Raw genomic sequence first — 25,414 nt, forward strand, 5'->3', positions numbered from 1 at the left:
TATAGCCAATATGAATATTTATAAATGACTACGGGGAAAATATTTCAAAAAATAAAGAAAGTACGACGACGCGTCGTCACCGCAAAGATGGTGGATGGATAATATAACATGACGCGTGACGAGTATCGTCAAACAGGGCAATCGAAATTAGGTATCTATTTTGTCTTTTGCTTGAGTTTTCTATAAGCAATATATGGTATAATACGATATTTCCTTCGGAGTCAGTTATTTGAAAAAGTCACGGATGTGAAATGGAACGAGTGTACCTTTGGATTTAGAGGACCTTTTCATCTCGGGTCGCTTCATTTTCTCATATTCTTTCACGTTTCTGATAAGACCTCGTGTAATAAATGCCGTCCGAGGTAAATTTACAAGAAGAAATCATTTCATTAGCAAAACTCCTACGCCTACATCCTCTGATTTTCGTTTGAGTCCTGTTTTATATCTGTCAAATAGTACATACACTGAGATATTCGCACTATGAAATATTCGCACTCATGAGATCTCCTAACAAAAATCTATATATTTTATTTATTATGATTATTATCTGAACTATTCTTTCGTTTTACTTAAGTTATTTTACATGTAGTTAACAATAAAAAAAATCAAGAACTGAGTTTTAATCATGAAGTTCTGCTGAGGAGACGTCATGATCTTGTATGTAGACAAACATGTCGTGCACGTACCTACAAGTTTTATCAAAATAGTTTATACTTTCTTAGGTCCCGTCCCTTGAATAATTGAGTTATTCAAAGATGGAAAGTTACTTCGTAGTTTTTGAAGCTAGACTATGAGGGTAAAAAAGCATGTTTGAAATAGTTCATTGAATTACCATAAATTACAATAATTCCGTGTATAATTATGTAAATCTTATTCGTACGATCACACTACACACCCTGCCGCATCGACACCTACTCATTACATACTTACACTCAGACGCACACACTGAACCTACACGCCCTTACTATCTCGCTCTCTCACCCACGCCCTCTCTCTCACACACATAACACGCACCATTATCTTTTTCGTTACTTGGGAGTGTACCCAAAGACAATCTCCGGTTCGTGTAGGACTATTGCAGATTATGATAACAAAGGACATTGCAGGACATTGCATTTATACTAGTGTTACTTAAGGCTTAATAATAATAAATAAATAATAATAAAAGGAATTGGGCTATTGGATTGGGGTTATTAGACCGGGATATTGGGGCTATGGAGGACTAACGCGCCTGCTCGACCAATGTTAATAAATAAAGATACAGTGAGGAGGCGCCGGCGGTCACTCGCTACTAACTGAATGGGCCAGCTTGGGTACATAATTATTCAAAAATACAATGTAACGACAGAAGCATTTATACAAAAATAATTATTGCTTGGTATTTGAATTATATTATGTATAAAATAATAAAATATTATGATCAGAATAATAATGGGTGGAAGATGTGCCTCGGTGTAATAAAATCGGTCATCATTTATACCCAAAAACAAAGATAAAAGATGCATACTTCCGTTATACATGAAATTAGAAGGTTAAACGAAGGAAAATCTTCACAGCGCCATCTGTACTGTTTTTGAGGACCGAATTCCCTCATTGATTTTTTAATGGGTGAAAAGAAAGTAACACTGGCAACATTTTTACGTCAGTTTGAAGTTGACATTTCCCCCCATTCTTCCGCTCCGTTTCGCTTATTGGTCGCTCGCTTGACAAAGCGTAATGACGTGCGGTTGATAGGTACTCCGTGTGGTTTTAGTTCTAGCTAATATTTGTGAAATAATTGTTAAATCGGTACCCAGCGGCGTTCAAGCCGCGCGTCGCGATGGCGGACGAGGAAAATAATTGTGATGATGGTGATGCGCGGTTTGGGCAGGCGCATCGACTGCGAGGCCGTAAGGGAGCCCTGAAGAAGAAGAATGTTTACCTCGTGAAGGATCACAAGTTTATGCCGAGGTTCTTCAAGCAGCCGACGTTTTGCTCCCACTGCAAAGACTTCATATGGTCAGTACTTATTTCATACGTTTATATTATAAGACGATATTTCGTTCGGCAGCTAATTTGTACGGAAATTAAAAATACATTGTTTGTTTACAATCTGAGGCGCGCTAGTTACCGCGTTTCGGCAGGCATTGATAATGAAGATGTCTTGCACGAATAATAGGCAGAGATTTGACACCTTAATTTGCTAAGTTGTCTAACAATTTAGTCTAGAAGCAAGTTGTAAACTCCAATAAGATTCTTATTTGTACACCCCACTCGTTTAATCACATTATACCTACTTTGAGCATTATGCATTTTATATGCATTTATTAGTTTTGTATTTTTTTACACATACAATCCATATCTAATTGTCTATGTAATCTATGATCATATTGATTAACTATACCTATAAAAATACAAACAATCATCAAATCAAAATTAATATAATATTGCTTACTTAGATCAAAAGCTCCGGCAAAGTATGAAAAAGAAAATCTTTTACATTAAAATTGATAATAAATTATAATATAAAACAGCATCAAATAAACTGAATTAACTTTACACTTTCCGTCAGAATCAAATTTTATGATGTACAATATATTTATTTTTACTGTCTAAAGAAAAACAAAATGTTTAAGAATGTCTTGGCAGTTTCATGAACTTCTTGTGTAGGTCGATCACTGCTGAAAGGTTCATGTCTTCCTCGCTTTGTATTTCAACGTTAAGTATTTCTTTCAGCTCCAAAATATGTGATATATTTCTAAGGTACAATTTATTTCTTCTTCGTTATTGTAAACATCCGCAGACATTTCCTTCTCGCACCTTGCAATTTCTCAACTGAAAATACCTTATAATACTGTATCGTATTACAAATCTTGGTTCTTTCATACCTTTTACATTTCTTTAAGACAAGTTTATTTGATTATTTATATGATTTGAGTGGATGTTGTAAGGAAGCCTATTTATATGAAATGACATAGTTATCTGCTGTTACTGCAGATTGTAACTTAAAATTAATTTTATGAAACTTTTAAAATTCTCATTAATGATTCTTACATACACTACAAAAGTCATTTTGTAGAATTTTAGATACCTATATACTTATTTAGATTGATACATTAAATCAAATAGGAAAGAAGATTGAATCTATAATCTATTGTTGCTATATGCTATTTACTTTTTTATATTTTTATTATTTGTTAGTAAATCTGTATCACATAATTTCAACTGGCTACCTATTACCATTTGTAAGAATATAATCACCCCTTTAAAGTTAGGACAGTCGGACTGACAGGTTTAGTAATAGGGCCCCATTACAAATGTCTATATCTTTTGATCTTACTGTTGCTGTTTTTTTTTTATTTTGACAACTGTTTGTTATGATAATGTGACAGTGTCAGAGGGAACTATTTACATGAAAATACTGTAGTATTTTTATTCCAAGGCAAGCAGTTAGCTACTTTTCAGACACATATTTTGGGAGGTAGGTTGCAGTAAAGAAAATGATGAGCAGCTGAACACATTCTGTGTTTCTCTTCACTCTCTTATGGTGAACACCTCGTGACCTCAATTTCTTACAATTAATTTCAATTCGGGAAAAAAAATTAAACTAGCGTGTCTACTGCGACGTTTTATTGACAAAATTCACGTCCAAAGTCATTTCATTAATAATATTTCCTCCACTCCATTTTTGCATCTTTATTATCATATTTTAAACCTGATTTACCTGAACGAATTGTTGAATTTATCGATAGTTCATTTATCGACAATTGGTACAACCACAATGTCACGTCTCATACCTTCCCGCCTCGCGAAAAGTGTCAGTGGCTACTCCCCTCCGGTCCGCGGAGGTCCGTGTTGCTCTATGTGGTTTCACTATCAGACGATGACATTCATAATGCAGTATGCAGGCAGTAGTTGACGATTCAAAGTGTAACTATGTTACCTACTGAATAAAGATATTTTTGAATTTGTATTTGAATTGGCATTTGGTTTTTTGGCTATCCCAATACGATCTTACTTAATACGTTTTGTTTTATATTTGGAAAGTATTTTAATGGTACTTCGTTAATCATTTCTTTTTTTTCGTTAATAATCAACATATTCGGAGAAAAATACAATAAAACAATAGTTTCAATTTTAAGCTTCGATCTTAAAATACGTACGCCAATAGCAGTATTTATTGTGTGTATTCACTGTTGTGAAATTCGTGCGACATATTGTAATTCGCCGAGTGACTATTTTTAAATAACTCTAGGTGTTATAATTTATGTGACTATTTCTGTGGGTGTGAATGTGTAGTTAAAATATCGCAGTGCAGCCACTGTGACCGATTTGACATATTCTTGGCTCTCGGACAATATAGTGTTAAGCTTTAGCTACACGCATAATTTTATTTGCATTAAATTTTCGCCGATTCAAAGCCCGGTACCAGACTTGCACCAATGAGTTATTAATTTATCTTAGTGAAATTTTCATAAGACACAATTGACTCGACCATTATAGATAAACCGCGATACGGCTTAGCACCTATCAAGTTGGTCTTAGTTCATCTTGCGATAGATGTACCTCTGACTACCCTTACAACACTCATGATCTTCTTCTTCTTTGCGAGTCGATGGCGATAGAAACTAAATTTATGCTGACCACGCTTACGGCATTGTCAGTGGCTTCGTAAAGGTCTTTAATAGTGCAGGTGTTAGGGCACTTAGGACAGCACAAAAGGTGAGCCATAGTTTGTGGTGATACTCGACACTCGCAATCATCGCAATAATCGAACACTCATGATAGCAAAGATCTGCAAGTGTCCGAAGCTAGTAGCCTGTGCACGCTTATTCGCGCAAAATTGAATTTGTGCAGTTAAGGTTAGGTATGTAGCCGCACCTTAGGTTTTTTTTAACTCTCTGTAATAAGTATAGATAGGCACCTCCTAAATATTTGCACACAAATCAGTAAAATCTATTCGCGTATTAAAAGCACTGCACTGTCGAATAGGTTAGAGAGAAATGTCACATACAATGGGTAACACTTTTTGGGTAATATAACATGAAAAGCAGTAGTTATGTTCTATGTTTTTTCTTAATTCTCCAGACGAAATACATAAAGAAGTCTTCTAACATGTTCACTTGATGTAACCATACATATTCACGCGCGTTCTTGGTATGTGCGTGTATGTCTTTTTTCTGTATTTAATACCTTGTTTTCTTTCCAGATAACCCTTCCCTCATAATCCTGTCCTAAGCCCTGAAAGAGGACTCGATCCTTTCCCTCTACGTGTTTATTTCCAGGAAACATGATGATTATGTAATGTAAAATATTCAGACGGTGGGTGAACATGCTAAGGAGCAACAGTTATCTCAAATCTCTCGTGAATGATATTGTTATGCGTACGAAAATGTTTTGAATGATTACGTACGTGCTTATTCAAATAAATGAAAATGTCTGAATGAATTACCACGGAGAAGTCGGAGCGATCTAATTAATGTACTGTACTTTGTTACTTTTGCATAATAAATTCGCATCATTTCATTGGCTAATGCTTAAAATAAATATTTGAATGGAATTCAATGAGGATAAAAACTAATTTAATTTAGATTCCTAAACAGTTCCTAAATTTTGACAGTTCTCCATACTGCCCAGCTACAATTCGTGATAAATTGCGGAGCAACGTGGAGTGTCTGAAGGATGAGTTACGAGAAAGAAAAGCATCCATCATTTAGAAAAGGCAGTTTTGATTGATAATATTTATTTCAAAGATTTCTTCTTTCCGATCTTTAGGGAATAAATGTAACACTATGATTTTGCAGTTAATCGCTGCGCAAAGGGTTATAGGGTGTTATTAATAAACGAATCTCAGCTGAGACTGCCCTCAAGATCATGCTCAAGTCTCTGTTTTTATATGAGAACTGTCACATTGACATGATCTTCAGGTCAGTCTCGAATGGTCTCGAAGCTGAGATTAGTTTATTAATACCACCCATAGTGTAGTTGTTTGTTTACTCAAATAGTACAGGGAACTGTCAAAATTTTAGAACAATCAACAGTAGCGACACCTGATGGCAGATATAGGCAGTTTTTATCCTCATTTTAAGAAGCGTTTTACGAAATACACGATTTACTTTTCTTTCCCTGGAAGAGATGATGCAAAATATACGTTATTTCTGAATAAAAATCTCTCTTGTCACGTAGGTCAGCTGGAAGAAATCTCTTTGTTTAGAGATAAGCTTGCCTGTACTATCTGTTTTCTTTGTATGTTTCTTGTGTCTGTTTCATTGTGTACAAATATATAAATAAATAAATAAATAAAAATATACTGACGTAATTGCGTCAAGATTTAGAATAATATAATGTTGATAGTGTATGTTAGTATTTACCATCATTAATCTTGTGTAGTGAAACAGGTTAGGTTGACAGTTGGGGCCACTGATAAATAAGGAGTTAGCTTACACCCCGCTGATAACGCTTGGGTCCAAGATCTCTTGTTCAATAACGAGACCCTGCGCGATCTACCAATTACATACATACTTCTAGAATCTTAAATGAAACAGCATAGTTGAGTACACAATCATGTAGCATTTTTTATTTTATTAAGAGAAAAAACATAAGTGTGAAAAATACAATTATGAGGCGTGCCTAATAGAAAGTCTAATCGTGATTTACATCGACAATCGTTGAAACGTCGTAACCCCGGTAGTCTCTGTCGTCAACTGTCAGTCAACTGACTGACTGAAACCCTCCCGTCCCACCCCCGCGTCCCACACGCTTCCTGCTTATTGGTCATCGCGAGCCGAAAACAAAAGACTATGCTGCGTAAAATAGAGGATAAATACCGTGACGGTTGAAAAATTATACAAGATGATGCGTCCAGCAGTAGTAGGTGATTACGTGGGACATTCTGGTTTACGTATTTATATTTTTTGCCTTGCCACGATCGACTGGTCTAACAGTCGCGATCGACCTGTTGGCCACCCCTGCTGTATTCTGTATGTATGACCATCACGGAAGCCAAAGAATCGGAGCGGACGCCGTACAGTTTATGCAAAAGATCTCTTAGCTATAAGTTAACTGTAAGTATTTTAAAACGTAATAACTAAGCGAACTCCACTCCCACAGACAAACGAGGAATTAATTGGTTTTGTGGGGTTTTTTTGTACCAATATTTCTAAACATTTTACTTACTTACTTAAACCACTTAGCGGAAGTGAAGCAGAGCGTCGGCATCAAAAATGTGCTGTTTCCGGCAACATTCTCATTTTGGGCACATTCGTGACAGTAAAAAGTTATGTAGAAAAAGAGCTTTATTATCTAGCCTTTAGGCAGATAGGATCAGAACAAGAAAGACAATTTGAAAAAAAAAAGAGCGACTACTGTCCTTACTTATCTACTATTGAAGAATTTTCCCACATTCCCAGGAACGACACTGGATACAATGTCTTGCTTTGTTCGATTTCTTCAGATCTGCGTTCACTAGATCTGCAAATTGTAGCGATTCGCGAATTCCAACACTACGATCTGCTCCGTAAATTCGTAGCTGTAAACTAAAGAACAGATAGATACGAATGTCGTCTGTTATAAACCTTGGCCATGAAACGAATGCTTACGTCCAGCTGTATTGAAAGTGATCTACCTACTAAAAACTTTGTCTTATGTCAATGTCAAGTAACCTGTGCATTTCACGTAACAGTTATCTCATCATATGATTAGGCAATGTGGACTTAATGATTAGTTTGTGACTCAATCAAATAATCTGTTAGCACAAGGATTTGGACTGTGCCCAGTGTTTATAGTCTTAAGTCCTAGAATTTAGATTAGAAAATAAGTAAAGAACAGTTCCGTCTAAGAAAAATGAGTCTTGGAGATATTTTTTTATCAATCTACACTGTACCTTTTAAGGTCATAAAATGGCGGCCCATCTTCTCTAGCTAACCCAGGAGAGGCGTGGTAGTGTATGACTTGTGGAAACTAAAACTGGTAACTTTTATGACAAATCCTGACAATATTTCATCACATTGCTTCGAGTTTGTGATCGTTTCAGTTTGACAAACGATTCGGATGCGTGACACAATTTCCATTGCTATTCAGTTACGGAGTAATTTTTTACTTTTGGCGGGGAAAGATGGAGCAGTGGTAGCCCAGTTGGTAGAACGCTTGCCTCTCAATTTGAGGTCGCAGGTTCGAATCCAGCACAGGCTTAAACCAATGATTGTCGAATTTGTTTTCGAATTCAGGTTTGGATCATAAATAGTTATCACGTGCTCAGCGGCGAAGAAAAACATCGTGAGGAAACTCACATTTCCGAGTGCAAAACATGCAGCAGACCTGACCTGTACTGGGCTGGTTTTTGGTCAGACAGGCAGTCGCTTCTGTAAAAAACCGGACCTGTTAAAATTATCAGGTTAGGTAAGCGGAATCTGTAAAAAACGGGATAATAGGGAGATGATGATGGGAAAAGGTGGAGATTATGTTAAATGTAAATGAATCAAAATGGATGCCGATTAAATAAATATCTGAGAAAATAGACGTGAAACGTGTAAATTTAATTATGTAGAGATAGACGTAGGTATGTTAAGATCTTTACGAGAGATAAGTATACGCATAAATAAGTTATACTGGTACCTAAATACACACGCCTACTCAAGACTTAATTTTTGTTTTTATACTTGTTTGATTTTGAATCATTTTTTATCTTGGTTCTCTTTTTTTGTGTATGGATTTCTGTGTGGTTTCTGTCCTGTATTGAAAGTAATGTACCTGTCTATCTGTCTGTGTGTCAGGGAGTAATAAATGTTTCTTTCTTTACTCAATTTAATTTGGGAGAGAAATCATCTAGGTACGAATAATATGTAATAGATAAAATATATTTATATAAGCCTTTGGTGGTTCAATAATAACAATGCCAGGGTTGGTGTCACCGGTCGTCGATCTTATAACCAACACGAAAAGCGGAAAAAGAAATATATTTTGTTGTGTGAAGGAAATATGTTAACTGGTAACCTTTGATACAGAATCCATATAGCATCCCTTGCATTGTTTGTTCCTTCAATAAACAATTATTATCTTTCGCTCTAAACAGGAAAATCACAAACTATCTGCAGTAGGTACATGATTCATGCGTAATATTTTTTCTTTTTCTTTTTGTTCGGGATTTTTAGGCAAAGGTGTGTGCGCAGATCCGGCCTATTAACTACCGTACTGACTCAGCAAATTCTAGGAAATATATTAATTAGCTCTCACGCTATTCCATTTATCGCACAAATTATATTTTTTGTATATTTATATTTTTTGTATATTTATTTTTAGGTATCTAGAATGTACTTCCTTTTTCATAAACTCAATATTTTAGATTCAGTAAATTAGTCTTTTAATATAATTATATTCTGTTGTAATAATAATACTTACATTACAATAATGTAAACCGCAATAAAATAAGTAGGTAAATCAATATTATTAACTAATCCTTTATAAACTAATAATTAGTCGTACCTACTTCCGGCTAACTTGCTTACAAGGAAACACTGGTAAGTTAACTACAAAAGTATTTTTGTATTGCCTAAAAGGCATTAAAAATAAATTTTAACTTTTTAAAATTATTCTTTATATATGAAAAGTTCGTTATTTTTATAACCAGTTTCAATCCCAACTTTAAAAAAATATATAGTTGGTTTATTTATTATTCTATCATAAGCTAATAGATAAACAAAAAAAAACATATAACTCAATATTCATTTTATAACTATTTATCACAAAAACTAAGTGAGTAATAATTGATATATGTGATTGTTAGTACACAAAAATATTATTATTTTCGAATTAGATCGCTTATCTAATCGCACAAAAAATAAGTAATTACGAAATCCGGTCATTGTCGAGTGGTCATGTCAAAAATAGTCACATTCGAGGCCAAGGTTACTATAATGACTTTTGTTTGCAAACATATCCAATTTCATTGTTGCTACGTCAAAATGGCCAAATGGCTGGAATCCAAACCTGTACAGAGAAGTTCTGATTTAAAAATATCATCTGCTTTCAAATTACATAGAGTATGAAACAGGAGTAGAGGGTAATTATGTGTAAAACGTTTGAATATAACTTAACCAGAAAGCGATGATTTGAGTAGGTGATCGCGTCATACTGTCTGTATAATTAATTAAAAATATAAATAAAAACTTATCTAGTTGTTCCTATAAAAATATATCTATAACAAATAGGTATTTCCAGAAGAAAATATAATATATATTACGTTGCTCAGGCAGTATTCACAGCATAAGCCAGACAATTTGGGTACTCTGAAGGTTCTCTGTTACAAAGACAATAATAATGATACGTACATATTAGCATTTGTAAATATCATTTACCTACCTAACTGGTTGTTAACAAGTTTACGGACTAGTCGTCAATCAAGTATTATCGACTATTGACAAGAAGGATTACAATGATTAGTGGACTCAACCACTTATCTGTCAAGTAAATAAAGCACGATTACTCTGTAGGACTTTATTTTGAAGACAATGTTGTCTCCAATATATGAGGTACAAACGTTTTATTTATTTTACTAACATTGTTTATGTATATTACTTTATTCATGATATCTGTTTAATAGGTTTTTTACGGTGTACGTGTTTCATAAAAACAAAATAAAAATATTTCGTGTGTCTGTTTCAGTAATGGTTTTCTTTACTTATACAATTTTTTGTAATATTTTTTAAACAGAATAGTTATAGAATTTGTATTCCATATCTACTGATGAGTTCTGTAAATCATTGTCACTTTTCCTCTAGGATTTTGTATTTATGGTGTGAACATATTGTAAGTAAATATAATAACAGTGGGACCTCTACAGTTGTGATGTTTTGTTTATCTAACAATTTAGTACTTACCTACGTACGTCATGATATGTCCTATAGTATCACTTTAGATGCTAATTGAACGCTAATAACTACTACCTACATAACACACTTTGTTAGTAATCACGTTATTTTGTAGTTTGATGGAGTAAGATTCATTATTGAGACGTTAATGAGAAGTGCTGCATTACATAAAAATAATTCAGATTTTGATCCCTATAAAATAGCTTGCGTATATCCTCCTTAAATATCGATTTATTTTCGATATTTCGACTTATAGTGTAGTGTAGGCGAACCGGAGGATTCACGCAGTTTACTCATATTGATTTTAACGGGTCTTTGCTTGGTCTAAATATATAACTTATAATATAACTAAAGGTCTAAGTATAATAAGGTAAAAAGTATACCTTGTTTAAAATTAACTATTAAATTAATTATGGAATTAAAAAATATACATTTATTAATTCCGTATCCTCTCTCCTTTATGATGCTCTCAGTAGGTACCGTTCACATCAAACAGATCGCGTGTCGACAAACATGAATATCAATGGCGTCTCTGTAATGTTTCTGTCACGACCGCCCTACATCCATCATTGTCAACTGGCTACCATAATACTTGACCAAATACCATTCGTAATGTATCTCAATATAGGCGGCATTGATATATTTTATAGGTTACTTTGTTGTTTTTGTTTTTGAGGTGGGCAAAGGGATCGTAAAAGACAGCCTAAAATTACGCACTAAGTATTTACAATGGGGATTAAAACTGCCTGTTTCTCCTATTAGGTGTCGCTACTGTTGAGTGTTCGTACTTATTTTGGTTTAGTACCCTGTACCCTATAGATTTTGCAGCGTTAACTGACAAAATAATGTTTTATTTATTCCCTTCAGATTAGAAAGAAAAAACTAAAAAGTATTTCAATTAAGACTGCCTTTTTCAACTTGTAGAGTACACCTTTTGTATACTGCCATGATTTGGCTCGCCAACACACCATCACTCTGTACAGGCAGACCGTCCTGCATTGACTGACTGTTTGTCTTGCTCTGTATTCAGATGACGTATGCGCCCGAGACAAGGATAGCAATATCAATACACTACATCCCTTCCTTATTTTAATTTTATTTAATTATTCTTTAAAACAACAATATTTAAAACAAATGCTTTAATTTTGTTCTATTTTACAACAACAATATTCAAGACATTTGCTAGACCACAAAATATAAGTATTTTGAATATTTGACCCTTAGCCACTAACTATGCTTTCCTGATTTCCATCACCTCCTTTCTCTTCTCTCTGCTCACTTTCATTTTCATTACAAACCTTCCATTGCCCTTCTACTCTTTTCAAATGTACTATGTTTCTTCTACATATCTGTCCTGTTTCGTCATTTTCAACTAATATATCTCCCCCATGACTTTTCCTTACAGTATGAGGTGTAGAATCATAATTGAGACTCAATTTATTATCCTTGCTCATCTGTTTGACATATACTTTATCACCAGCTTCTAAAGTACATCTTTCTGCTTTTCTCTTCCGGTCCGAATATATTTTACCTTTCTCTTTATTTACACGATCCCTGTCTCTCATTTCCAAGTCTCCTTCCTGTGGTTTTCCATGAATATCATTAATCATGGGTAACTTATCTCTAAATCTTCGTTTAAAAAATAACTCCGACGGAGTTTTTCCGGTCACTGTATGTGGTGTGCTATTGTACATCATTAGGTAATCCAGTAATGATTCTCGCCAGTTTTTCTTTTCGACTTGGCTAATTTTGAGCCTTTTTAAAATGTCACGATTTTGGCGCTCAACTTCTCCATTTTGTTGGGGCCAGTAGGGTACGGTGTTGAAAAGGACTATATTTCTTTGGGTGCAGAAAGACTTGAACTCCTCACTACAAAATTGCTTGCCGTTATCGGCAGTGATCGAGCCTGGATTCCCTAAACGACTGAAAATTTCTTTCAGGTGGGTTACCACTTCCACGGTGGTTATTTTCCGACATATTTTAATTTCTTTATAGCGACTGTAGTAGTCGACAATGACGAATAAATAATCACCACTAGGAAGTGGGCCCATCAGATCCACCGCTACATCCATCCATGGTTCTTCTGGCAATTCTCTTCGCTTTAAAGGATGCGGCGGATTTGGTCCTGATACTAAAGTGCAACCTTTGCATGATTTCACCATGGTTTCAGCATCTTTGTCACATTTTGGCCACCATACTTTTGTCCTTAGCCTAGCCTTCATGCCTACTATGCCAGGGTGTCCTTCGTGGGCTGCCATTAACACTCGTTCACGAAGTGACTCCGGAACCACGATTCTCGTTCCTCGCAGTAAAATTCCCTCGTAAAAACAGAGTTCGTCTTGGAAGATTTTGAACAATTTGACATCCTCGTGCCAGTTACTATTATAAACACCATCTTTTACTTTTAAGATCTCCTGGTCCTCTGAGGAGCACCGCATGATTTCTGTGAGGGAAACTGCTACTGGTAAACTATTTTCCACGATTTGGTGAACGTAGTTGTCCCTTGTAGCGGTGTGCCCAGACTTTGGTTCATTACACAATCGTGAAAACGGATCGGCGATATTCGTTTTGCCCGGACGATAAACCACCTTATAATTATAAGATTGCAAGCGCAAAACCCATCTTTCAATTCTCGCACACGGTTTTGATCTGATTCCAAATATCACTTCTAGTGGTTTATGATCTGTGACCAATTCAAATTGTTTGCCATACAGAAATATATGAAAGTGTTCGATAGCCCATACGAGGGCCAAGGCTTCCTTTTCAGTCTGACAATACCGGCGTTCGCAATCTGTCAGAGTTTTATGGCCATAAGCAATGACTCGTGGGCCGTGTCCATCCACTTGAATCAGGACACTTCCAAGTCCTACTGAGCTGGCGTCCGCCACTACAATTGTGCGGTCTTTAACGTTATAATAGCCCAAAGTCGTCACGTTAGTGAGTGCAGACTTTAAAGCATTAAAGCTTTGTCGCTGGTTTTCCCCCCATCCATTCGTAATATCAAAATTATCACCGTGTTTATTTCTCAATAATTCTTTCAGGGGTTCGGTTAATGTCGCTACATTGGGTATCCATTTACTGACAAAATTTATAAGTCCCAGAAAGCTACGAATTTCTCCAACAGTTGTGGGGGGTCTAAATTGCTGAACAGTAGAAATATATTTTTCTAATGGCCTTATTCCATGCTCTGACAACTCATGTCCCAAAAAACTTACTTTCTTCAATCTATAACGACATTTATCTTTGTTCAACATCACATTATTTTCTTTCAATACCTTCATGACTTTTTCTAATCTTCTATCATGCTCGGCAAGATCTTTCCCGAATATTAAGATGTCGTCGATAAAGTTAATAACTCCATCGCAACCTACTAATATTCTTTCCAGTGTCTTTTGAAAGATTTCTGGAGCGCATGATATACCAAACATCAGACGTTTGTATTGGTATAGTCCTTTACTCGTGATGAATGTCGTTATATATCGAGAATGTGGATCAATCTCAATCTGGTGAAAAGCGTCTTTTATATCGAGTCTAGTGAAATATTTTGCTTCTCGTACTTTTGGTAGTAATTTATCCATAGTAGGCAAAGGATGATTTTCACGCACAATTGCTTCATTTGCTCGCCGCATATCGACACATATACGTACATCCCCATTATCTTTTAAAATGGGTACTATTGGAGAGACCCATTTAGAAGAACCTCTAACCTCTTCAATAATATCTCTTCTAGCTAACTCGTCTATTTTCGCTGCAACTTTGTCTTCAATAGGTATCGGAATCCTCCTAAGATTAAAACAATAAAAATTAACAATACGTTTTTCTTTATTATACTTAAATCAAATTGAACAAACTAACCAAATTAATTAAACAATCTATCTTAGCATTTATTATTAATTATTATATTTATTGTTATTTTATTACAATTATTTTAGGTACCTGTATGGCTGAGAAATAGGTGTTACAGAATCATCAATTGGCAGTTCAATTAACACGTTCTTTAACTTAGGAAATGTCGAAATGTCTAGCTGATTGATTTCTTCTAAGTTTAATCCAATTTTGAGAATGCCCAAAGACATTGCCGTCAACTTTCCTAGCAAATTCCGTGTTCCGTTCTTGATAACGTAAAATGTTGCTTTTTTCGTACTGCCTCCAACTTGTATGTTTGCTTCAAAAGAACCTTTGATTTCTAATGGTACATTGCTACCATATGCCATAAATTTCACATCAGGATTCGGAATCTGCTTATCCACTGTCACTTTCTTAGTTTTCATCTTATTCCAAGTTTCCTCCATAATAAGATTTTGTTTACAGCCGGAATCTACTAGCATAGTAACATTGACTCCTCCAATCATACATTCAAACTCATCGTCATCATCTATGTGGAAAACATAGTGAGGTGTCTCAGATTCTATATTTTTAGATATTTCCTCTAGTTCACCGACCTGGTTTATATCATCTTGCTTATCATTCACTTTAGCCTTCTTTTTCCCTTCAGTATGTCGTTCCGCTTCAAGTTTCCTTTTCAATGGCTGTTTAGTTTTGCAGTACTGTCTAAAATGTCCCACAAGACCACATTTAAGACAGTCTTTATTTCTAGCAGGGCATAATGGACTGCTAGGTCCGTGGTTTCGATTACCGCATCTCCCACAATTCGTCTGTATTTTCAGCTTTGTTTTGTGCATAGTGCTGGTTCCATAGGTATTATTAGCTTTAGTGAAGATCTTATTGATACCTTGCATTGTCTTGTTTACTGAATCAAACCCTTCTAACTGCATGTTGACTGATTCTAGTGAATTAGCTTCTTTAATAATTCTTTCTAGAGTCGCATCATCTCCCATTTGCAGGATTTTCTTTCGCAGTTCAATAGATGAACACTTCTCAACAATTTGATCAATTATATTGTCATTTCTGTCTTGAAACTGACATTTGTTAGCTTGCTGTCTCAATCTTACTAAAAACTTTTCAAATTTCTCATTGGGCTCTTGCTTGAGCAGCCGGAACAAATGCCTTTCATATACTTTATTTTGTTTTGGAGCAAAATAATCATCCAGTCTAGATATGGCAACTGCAAATACATCCGTACCCCCTCTAGTTGTCACATTGGCATCTGGTATGTTGTAGAATATTTCTTGTAAATCCAGCCCGCCAAAATGCAACAAGTTTGCTCTTTTTTTTTCAGTATCTGTGATATTAGCGGCTTCCAGGTAGATGTACAACGCTCTCTTCCACCGTTCCCATCTGGATACTACGGAACTTGGTTCACCATCGCAATCAAATTTGTCCAAAGTCAAAGCCAAAGCCATTTTGATTGTGGACAATCTGAAATCAAATGCCATCTAATTACACATTTGAATATAAATACAAATGTTATGATGATGGTCACCAAAAGATTAATTATCTAAAACCAAACTTTGTCATAAACAATTTAATGTACACTTTTCTACTCCAATAGAGTACTCATATACACCCATAAAATATAAGGTCATAGTTCCGTTCATGTACGTATGTATATGCTATGCTAAAAGTCAATTTAATGAAACACCACAGCCTTTGCTGACAATCAATTTAATGATATTTAGAATCAATTTAATGATATTTACTCATACATGAGGTTACTTCCGTTTGTATTAGTCTTTGCTAATAGTCAATTAATGAAACACCTTAGTAAGTCTTTGTTGACAATCAATTTAATGATATGCACCCATTCATGAGGCTACTTCCGTTTGTATTAGTCTTTGCTAATAGTCAATTTAATGAAACACCTTAGTAAGTCTCTCTTGACAATCAATTTAATGATATGCACCCATACATGATGCTACTTCCGTTTGTATTAGTCTTTGCTAATAGTCAATTTAATGAAACAACCTTGTCTTTGTTGACAATCAATTTAATGATTATGTACCCATACATGAGGTTCCTTCCGTTAGTCTTTACTAACTAAGTCAATTCAATAAAACACATTTAAGTACTTGTCTACATGTATCAACCATTTTCAAGTCCGAAAACCGAATAAGATGTCTTCAGATCTAATTCAATTTAGGAGATAAATTTATACTGATCAATTCAATGATAGATGCCCATACTAAAATAATTAGTAAGTATGTCTGGAAAATGTTTCCAATAGTTGATCTTGTTTATTTAATTTATACTTTGTAGTGAATTACTATTATAACATTAAACTTAAATTAAATATCCTAAATTACTGCAAAATAGGGTACTTAATTAGGTACTTCAAATTATCTTTATTCAAAGTTTCACAATGAGAACTCCACAAAACCCGTTTCTCAGTTTTCATGTGGGATTACATTTTGTATAATATATTTGACACATATTAATTATTATCTTACCTGGAACACTCGTCGGAACAGGATTCTTCACAGAAAACACCAGTAGTAATCAGTCAGAAATATAATTAAAATTCATTCGCTAAGAACACATTTACATTCAATTTGAAGTATTTTGGAGGGAAAAGAAAACATGAAAAAGGAAAACCAAAGTTATTATTTTTTATTATATATATTTCCCGCCCGAATGTAAAAAAAATACAAAATTAAATTAAATTAAAATCACGAGTTTTAATTCATCAACTGTCATGTGACACAGGTCAATTACAAATTAAAACACAAGTAGGTACTTATAATAATTTATTTATATACATGTCATTATTTTAAAATTACGTAATCCAGTAACCGCCTAACCGGGTTATTTTTTCCACTATATCTTCAGCAACAGAATAGGCTGTATATACTCTAATCTCATGCCCATCAATAATGGAATAAATTAAAGAGCAATAACCCTCATCTCTATAATGCAGAATCGTAAAGTTTTCACTGTTTCTGGACAAATATAGTAAATCCACATACCTTTCCCTCCTTTTTCAAGGTTTACTTACGGTCTTTATCCTCGTCGCCACATATGTAGAGTACACCTTTTGTATACTGCCATGATTTGGCTCGCCAACACACCATCACTCTGTACAGGCAGACCGTCCTGCATTGACTGACTGTTTGTCTTGCTCTGTATTCAGATGACGTATGCGCCCGAGACAAGGATAGCAATATCAATACACTACACAACTCATGGCTTTTCTTCATCGTAACTCATCCTTCAGATTATGGAAACGCGGAGACTCCACGTTGCTACACATTTTATAGCAATTTATCACGAATTGTAAAAATTTGTCGAACTGTCAAAATTTTGAAATACTCAACAGTGCTGCCGCCTACATTTGAGATTCTAGTTTTTATACTCATTAAAGGCGAATTAAATAATACATTCCCAAAGTCGTGACAAAAGAAAATGGTGCACTGGTGGTGCTTTACACAGGGTCGCTTTAAAATATTACTTATGTTTATTTCTAGTTTCCTACCAATGTAAATCTCAAGGCCCTCGCTGTTAAATTGAATGACAATGAACTTTATTTTGAAGGCAATAGGTATTTACTTTTGAGTCTTAAGTTATGTGTGCCTTCCCACATAATAGTGAATATGCGTAAGAGCGTGACGCACTTTTTATTATTGAATGAACAATGTACAACATTCATAAATGTGGCTACATTATTTGAAAGAAACTATAATTACAGTAATATGCTGAACAGCGTTAGTGATTGCTTCTGCTAGTTAAAAAAATACTTACCAAATTATAATCTGGCAGTATGATGCTATGATCTTCGACTCATAAATGTATCGAAAAAAAAACAGGATTTTTTGGGAGTGATTAGTTCAATTTTGAATACATACTTCTTGCTTGTTAAATAAATCTTCCCAAATACTTTTTATGACCCAACTAAGGCTTTACTTCCCGCCGCTATAAATTAATTTAAAAGGCGGCCCTTTTAAAAGGAGACTTTAATTCAATTACTGATTCAATTCACTGTAATTAAAATTGACTTATTAATGTAATTGTCGGGCGTTTGTTTTCATGGATAAGGTTTATTAAATATTATATTTACCCGACTGCGGCGAAGCAAAAAGGAGGGGTTATGTGTTTGACCGCTATGTATGTATGTGTGTATGCACGTCTATTCCAACCTCAGTTCCAACCTAAATTCTAAACTACCTGTCAGAATTTAACAAATGGGGTGTCACTAGAAGCGTCTTGATTATACGGTGGTTATGGCTATAAAAACATATTTTTCGTATGGTAGTGTGTTGGGTATCAAATGAATGGGCCATCATAATGGGCGATGGGTTGATCACCTGAAACCATTCGGTTTATCATTAGCCATATTAGAACTTAAGAAAAGATTAAGTGAAGAGTTTTTTTAGTAAGATGATCCGTGCTTCGGAACGCACGTTAAGCCGTTGGTCCCCGTTACTACTTACTGATGCAAGTTAGTAGTTGTTACATGAGCCATGTCAGGGGCCTTTGGCGGTTCAGTAGTAACCCTGACACCAGGGTTGATGGGGTTGGTAATCCATCTCACAACCCACACGATAGAAGAAGAGATTAGAATTCCGCATCAAAAGTGGCTGCAAATTGTCTTCTGATAGTTTGTGACTCTCCATAGGCCGGACGTGAGTTTGTGGGTAGTTCTTCGAACACCGGAAGTCAATACCATTACCGTTAACGCAAAAATTATCTAGAATTTTTGTCTTTTTGCAAATAAGTAGATTTCTAGGTCAAAGATAAATTATGAAATTCTGATTACTAAATAAAGACAGATCTATAGGTGACAAAAACATGCTAGAACGATGATGAAGTAAGTACGGTCACGAGCATTAATATGTATACACTTTGGTACCATGTCACATTAACATTTTTGACAAATTGAACTGTAAGTCTCACTAAATGTCAAATATGTTAGTGCGACAGAGTCCTAAAGTGGGTACATTATATTACTCATGACTGTACTAGGATGCATTCTTGTAAATGTCAAACGTCTATCCCTAGCACCTAAATTACATTATAAGAGCATGTATGCGGCATGTTTTCACAGGTGTCAGGCCGGCCATTATACTAGCATTTAGTAGAATCCCGAACGTTCTGCAAATTGTTATTGTATTGTAGAATAGAATTGTAAATTACACACGGTGTTGCCAAGGTTTAGCCTAATTTGGTAGATCTAATTGGATGCCTTTGCGTACTTTTTAAAACTTGCAAAGTCCAAAAGTAGAAGACATTCTTTATCCTAGTTTGCCGAAGCTGCTACGATGAGCCTTGTTAGGTGGAAAGCTACTTAAACTAAAAAATATGTTGCATATTTAAATAACTTTACAATTATTATAGCCAAAAATACATACTGAATGTAATAATTTCAGTTCACTAATATTTCTTCTGTTTAAAAAAAAAAACATTACGCAAGTCATTTAATAACAACGAAAACAAAATAATGGAGGAAAAAATAAAAATACGTCAGTATTTCAAACATGTTCTACAACTTGTTTTCTTAATGTAAACAGAACAATGCAGCGAGCATTAAAATATTCAGCCAGTCGTAATCTGACGGGGAACACGACCATTTACTTGCTAAATAAGGATGGATGATGCATGTAACGTTACAAAACGTCATAGGAGACCTTGTAGAGAGACAGAGACGGTCGCAATTCAGTAAGATTAAATCGTCGGTTCGGTCATGAGTGAAGTAGACGAAAAATGACGCGACATTTTATTTTTAATATTGCTTTATTTTATAACAAATAAAATGGAACGCGCATTATTGCTGCCAGTTGTTATTAGAGATTAGTTTCGCGATATAATTTTGTTATATAATATTCCGATAACAGAAAACCGGTTCAGCTTTCCATTTATTACCTAGTATATATAATTATTTGATTATTGCTATGGACTTACGAAACAGATGTACTTAATGTTGTAATTAATTTTCTAATAATTTATTTAAATCGGTATCAATTTTATCGTAGGTATTGGTTGTCTAATTTTTATTTATTTAGAATACATAGATACGTTCTAAATGTATTATCTTATCACTCAGAATACTCTAAACATCATATTTTCATGCTGCACAGAAACTTGGCATTCACCCATATCAAAACAAATCAGTTCACAAGCCGTATAATCCCACTAAAGGACTGTTCCGTTCTCATATAGGTACTCGAAGGTACAAAGGCCGCATTGCTTGTCGATTAGTTCAACAAGATCTCAAACCCAACAACAAACTTTGAGCCTTAAGGCCTGTCCCCGCATGTCTGTTAGCACAGCAAAGTGTTCTACACTGTTGACACTTAGCTTCTACAGTAATTTTGTTGTTTCTTCTGCTAGTATGGGTACGGTGACCATTAGAACCATGTCGCATTAAATTATTTAAACAAAGGTCGATTTTTCTTTAGTAATGCCTTTAACATATTTTGAGATGAGAGCAATGTGGTTTACATTACGGCTTGTGGTGGGTTAGGATCGTAGCAAGTTGCGTCGTCTTTACCTAACCAAATGTATGTATTTACATACATACATACATAAACTCACGTTTATTTCCCACCGGGGTAAGCAGAGACTATAGAATTCCATTTGCTTCGATCCTGACACACTTCTCTAGCTTTCTCCACATTCATCAATCGTTTCATACACGCACTCTATACGCGCACGTATTATACGTAAGTAATAATAAGAAATCTTCCAAAATTCTATATGCATGATTGAAGTTTTGACGTCAATCAAGCTAAAAATTCGTTCACATTATCACACCAACTTTTTTGACAGACTTCATTTGTAGTGACGTCAACTAATGAGTGCTAAGTGCTTGTCTGTGGTGTGGTGAATTATTATTACAACGAGGTCAAAAGCTTTAATAATATTAATTTCGATAAATATAAATGGTACTGATAGAAAAGACGCATCTAAGTCAAATAGTTGATAGTCTACCAGGGATGTTATGTAGCCATAATAAATAATTGGATATCCAAAATAAAAACTATTCGAAACAGAAACAAATGAATAAGTTTCCGATAATTTATTGAAAAAATGTGACACGTTATCACAGGAATTTGTTTGTGCCCGGCCCGGGAACAGACGCGTCCTCTGCAAAATTGTTATTTTTTTTTATTGCTTCTACGTAGTCAATCATTGCACTTGACTACGGCGGCTGGCCATGAAGATAAAATCTAGAAGCACTGTTGCAAATGTAGGTGGCAGCACAGTTGAGTATTCCTTGACAGTTTTCCAAACTGTCCAGCTAAAATTCGTGATAAATTGCTATAAAATGTGGAGCAACAAGGAGTGTCTGAAGGATGAGTTACGAAAAAGAAAAGCAACTAGTTGGAAAAGCGCTTTTAAATGAAAATACGTTTTTCTACGTTTTCTTCTTTTTGTTCTTTAGGGATTAATTTAAGTATAGGGATTAATATAACACTGATTTGTTAATGTTTGATATTTTCTTTGGAACTTTGACGTTGGCTACATCATAGTTTCTGAACGATGCTATTTATAAAGAAAAAGGAGGTTAATGTGCTGGAAAGAGTTGGAGAAAAGAGAACCATATTGAAGACTATAGAGAACCGGAGAGGAAATATGATTGGCCACATGATACGACACAATTCATTTATGACAAACATTATAGAAGGAAAAATTGAAGGGAAGAGAGGAAGGGGTAGACCTATTTTATTTCTTGCCTACACCATTCCACTGCAGGACAAACCCCTCTCCTTTTTCCCCTCCCCCCGATCTTGGGCTCTCTTTCCATAATGGCGTGACGAGTTGGATGTTTATTTGACAAAAATATTATAGTCAAAAAACTTTGACGATTGTGTGCCATCGTCAGTGTATTACTAACGAACCAGGTGTCATCAGATGGGTCAATCATAATTTATAACACCTTATGCCTTCATAAGGTGAAGGCATAAGGTGAAGTGTTTATAAAGGTAGTAATTTGCTTGTAATCATGCAAATATAATCTGCTTAGCTAAACTTACTCTTAAATGAGGTAAGGAGGTAACCTAACCCTTAAACACGCGAAACAATGCAAATTCTATTGTCTGGCATCTCGTTACATAAGCTCAAATATACTCCCATTGGACTAGGCAGAGATACATCCATCTCAAGGTGAACTAGGGTGCTTAGTTCATCTTGTGTTCATCACGTTTCATCGAACTTTTGTTACACCATCGCTATAAATGGTGAGTCATATTGTCGTCTATAATGACCTACAGGATAATAGAATGGATGTAGAAGTAAGATCTTGCCTGATTCGTACCACGCTTGCGAGGTCGAATTCAAGCTCGCCACAAATATTCAATTACTATTAATGTTAAGCGTGAAAGAGAGGGGCCTGTTCACAGCTGTGGTCAGATACAGACTGAGTAGATGGATAGATTAATGTTATTAATTTAGTATCAACTAGAATATTACTACTCCTCGAATTGAAAGCTCAGGATCAAAATAAGTCTTACTTTCTTGCATTAGTAGCTAATAAACTTGTAACTTACTTACTCCCCCATCATATGCGCTCAACCCTCAATTTTCAACTGAACATATTCATCGATAGGGCAATATCATACAAATCCCTGCCCAATAACGGTTCGATGAGTCTCTGAGAGTAGGCCGGCCACTTCGAATATAAAAATATCAAAGCGATGGAATTGCGTCTCGCGAATTCTGCAAGCCATGAAATATATTCTAACAGTGCAAAAAAAATTATTATTTTACAACTTACAACCACTGTTGACCCTATTCCTGTTCGGACAACCACCAACTTAATTTGACAGAACTAAACCTAGCTCTATCCCTTTCTTGTATTTATTGTAAATGAAGGACAGCACTAATATAAGAGCTGTCAAACTGAAATTAGGTTAAGTTTGTGTTCGCCAAAATAGACACCATTGGTATCCATAGACAGAACAAAATTTAGTCAGTTTGCATTTATCTGCATAAAATATCCCTTTTACAATGTTTTTGCATTTTTATCCGTGGAAAGGAGTTATTTCTGTGATGTAGGTTTTTTGCGTGCATAGTGGTGCTTTACATTTACCAGCTAGCAGTAAATAGAACATACTTTTAAATACACACTGATTTATTTCTATCAAGTGTTCGGAATTTCTCATACAAACGAGCACTATTACGTACTCGCAAGAACAAATACCTTTTTCTTATTACGCAAAAGTCAACACGTTACAGCTATTTTCCATTTATTTCTCGTTACGTTTTGTTTGCAAATCCCAAATTGTGACTACCGACGCGTATAAGATTGTCAGATGTAGTAAATGTGAATTTACTTCGGAGAACGTATCCGAATGTGCTACAATAAATTTGGCGCCCAAAGTGGGGCAGAATGTTGATACGCTTATCTTTAATATCTTGAAGTAACATAGATTCTTACTTAGAAGCAAATTCAAGATATACTAGTATATAATCAAATCGATATTACATTTAATAAATAAATTGCTTTAACTTTTATAGCATTTCAAGCGATACTTGTTGCTCTTTTAAGGGTTTATCCCTTGTCCCATTAAAACTATTATAACCACTTTCATTTTATCGTGACCCCAAGCTATAAAGTTTCCCTTCTTATAGCGTGTCAACAATCAATCAAATGGCTAAAATATCCAACATAATGTATGTATAATGTATCCAAACTAACTGTACGTATACGGGCGATGGGCTGTAACCTGTTTTTATAGTATGTCTTGCGATTTCAATTGAAACTGTATGATTGTACGAATTGATGACTTCTCTCCCCGTCTGGCGTAACCTCTCAGTGCATAAAGTCTTTCGCAAAATGTCTTTTTTTCATAATGCACTTTTTGGAAATGTTCTTTTCTCAAAAGCGTGAGTTATGTTTGAGGAGCTCGGTGGCGCAGCGGTAAACGCGTTCGGTCAGCGATTGTTGAAGTTAAGCAACTTTGGCAAAGACCGGTACTAGGGTGGGTGACCACAAAAAAAAACATCTCGAGCTCCTCCGTGCTTCGGAAGGCACGTTAAGCCGTTGGTCCCGGCTGCATTTGCAGTCGTTAATAACCATCAGTCCGCACTGGGCCCGCGTGATGGTTTAAGGCCCGATCTCCATCCATATCCATAGGGAAGGCCCGTGCCCCAGCAGTGGGGACGTTAATGGGCCGATGATGATGTTTGTAAGTATATGTCTACTTTTACGTCTAAAAGGTATATAATATCACATTAAAACCCTGTCGCATTATTACTCTTGCATATTTGTCTGAATTACTCAAATAAGTGAATACGACTTAGTTCGAAAGTTTAATTATATTGTTAGAGGTTAACCTTTTTTTCTAGCCTGGATTGTTTCTTTGAGCTTCCATTTTTCCCTGTTCTGAACGGTATCTCTCCATTCCTTTGGTAAAATTAATAAGGATGCAAGTCACGAAGACATTGAGCGGGTAGTTTTAAAATCTTAAAACCATTACTCCGATAGGGGACGAGTGGAAGTAAAGCTTACATTGAGAATTTACGTCATCAGTTGCCGGTGAAGCGATGGTTCGTAAAATGTCGGAAGGTTGGATCTAATACCGTAGAATAAAGAATTATACTACGCTGATATTAAAGTTGCAACTCTGTAGCTTTATAGGTGAAGTAATTTTGTAATATGCTTGAAAGCACTTACATTGCGTTCTTTTCGATTTTTTCGAAGTTCAGATTTTTTTCTAGTATTTGAACATAGAACA

General features: G+C 35.2%; 1 protein-coding gene across 1 annotated transcript in view; it reads left to right on the top strand.

Annotated features, from left to right (window-relative positions):
- Positions 1-1,706: 1,706 nt before the first annotated feature.
- The window catches only part of LOC126371708 (protein kinase C, brain isozyme), a 264,408-nt gene continuing 240,700 nt past the window's right edge, over positions 1,707-25,414 (top strand). Inside the window, exon 1 of the mRNA XM_050017028.1 lies at positions 1,707-1,998. Within this exon, the coding sequence (XP_049872985.1) occupies positions 1,820-1,998 (179 nt within the window). The 5' untranslated portion in view covers positions 1,707-1,819. The remainder of the gene's footprint in view (positions 1,999-25,414) is intronic.

This window comes from Pectinophora gossypiella, chromosome 13 (assembly GCF_024362695.1).
Source record: "Pectinophora gossypiella chromosome 13, ilPecGoss1.1, whole genome shotgun sequence".
NCBI classification, from domain to species: Eukaryota; Metazoa; Arthropoda; class Insecta; order Lepidoptera; family Gelechiidae; genus Pectinophora; species Pectinophora gossypiella.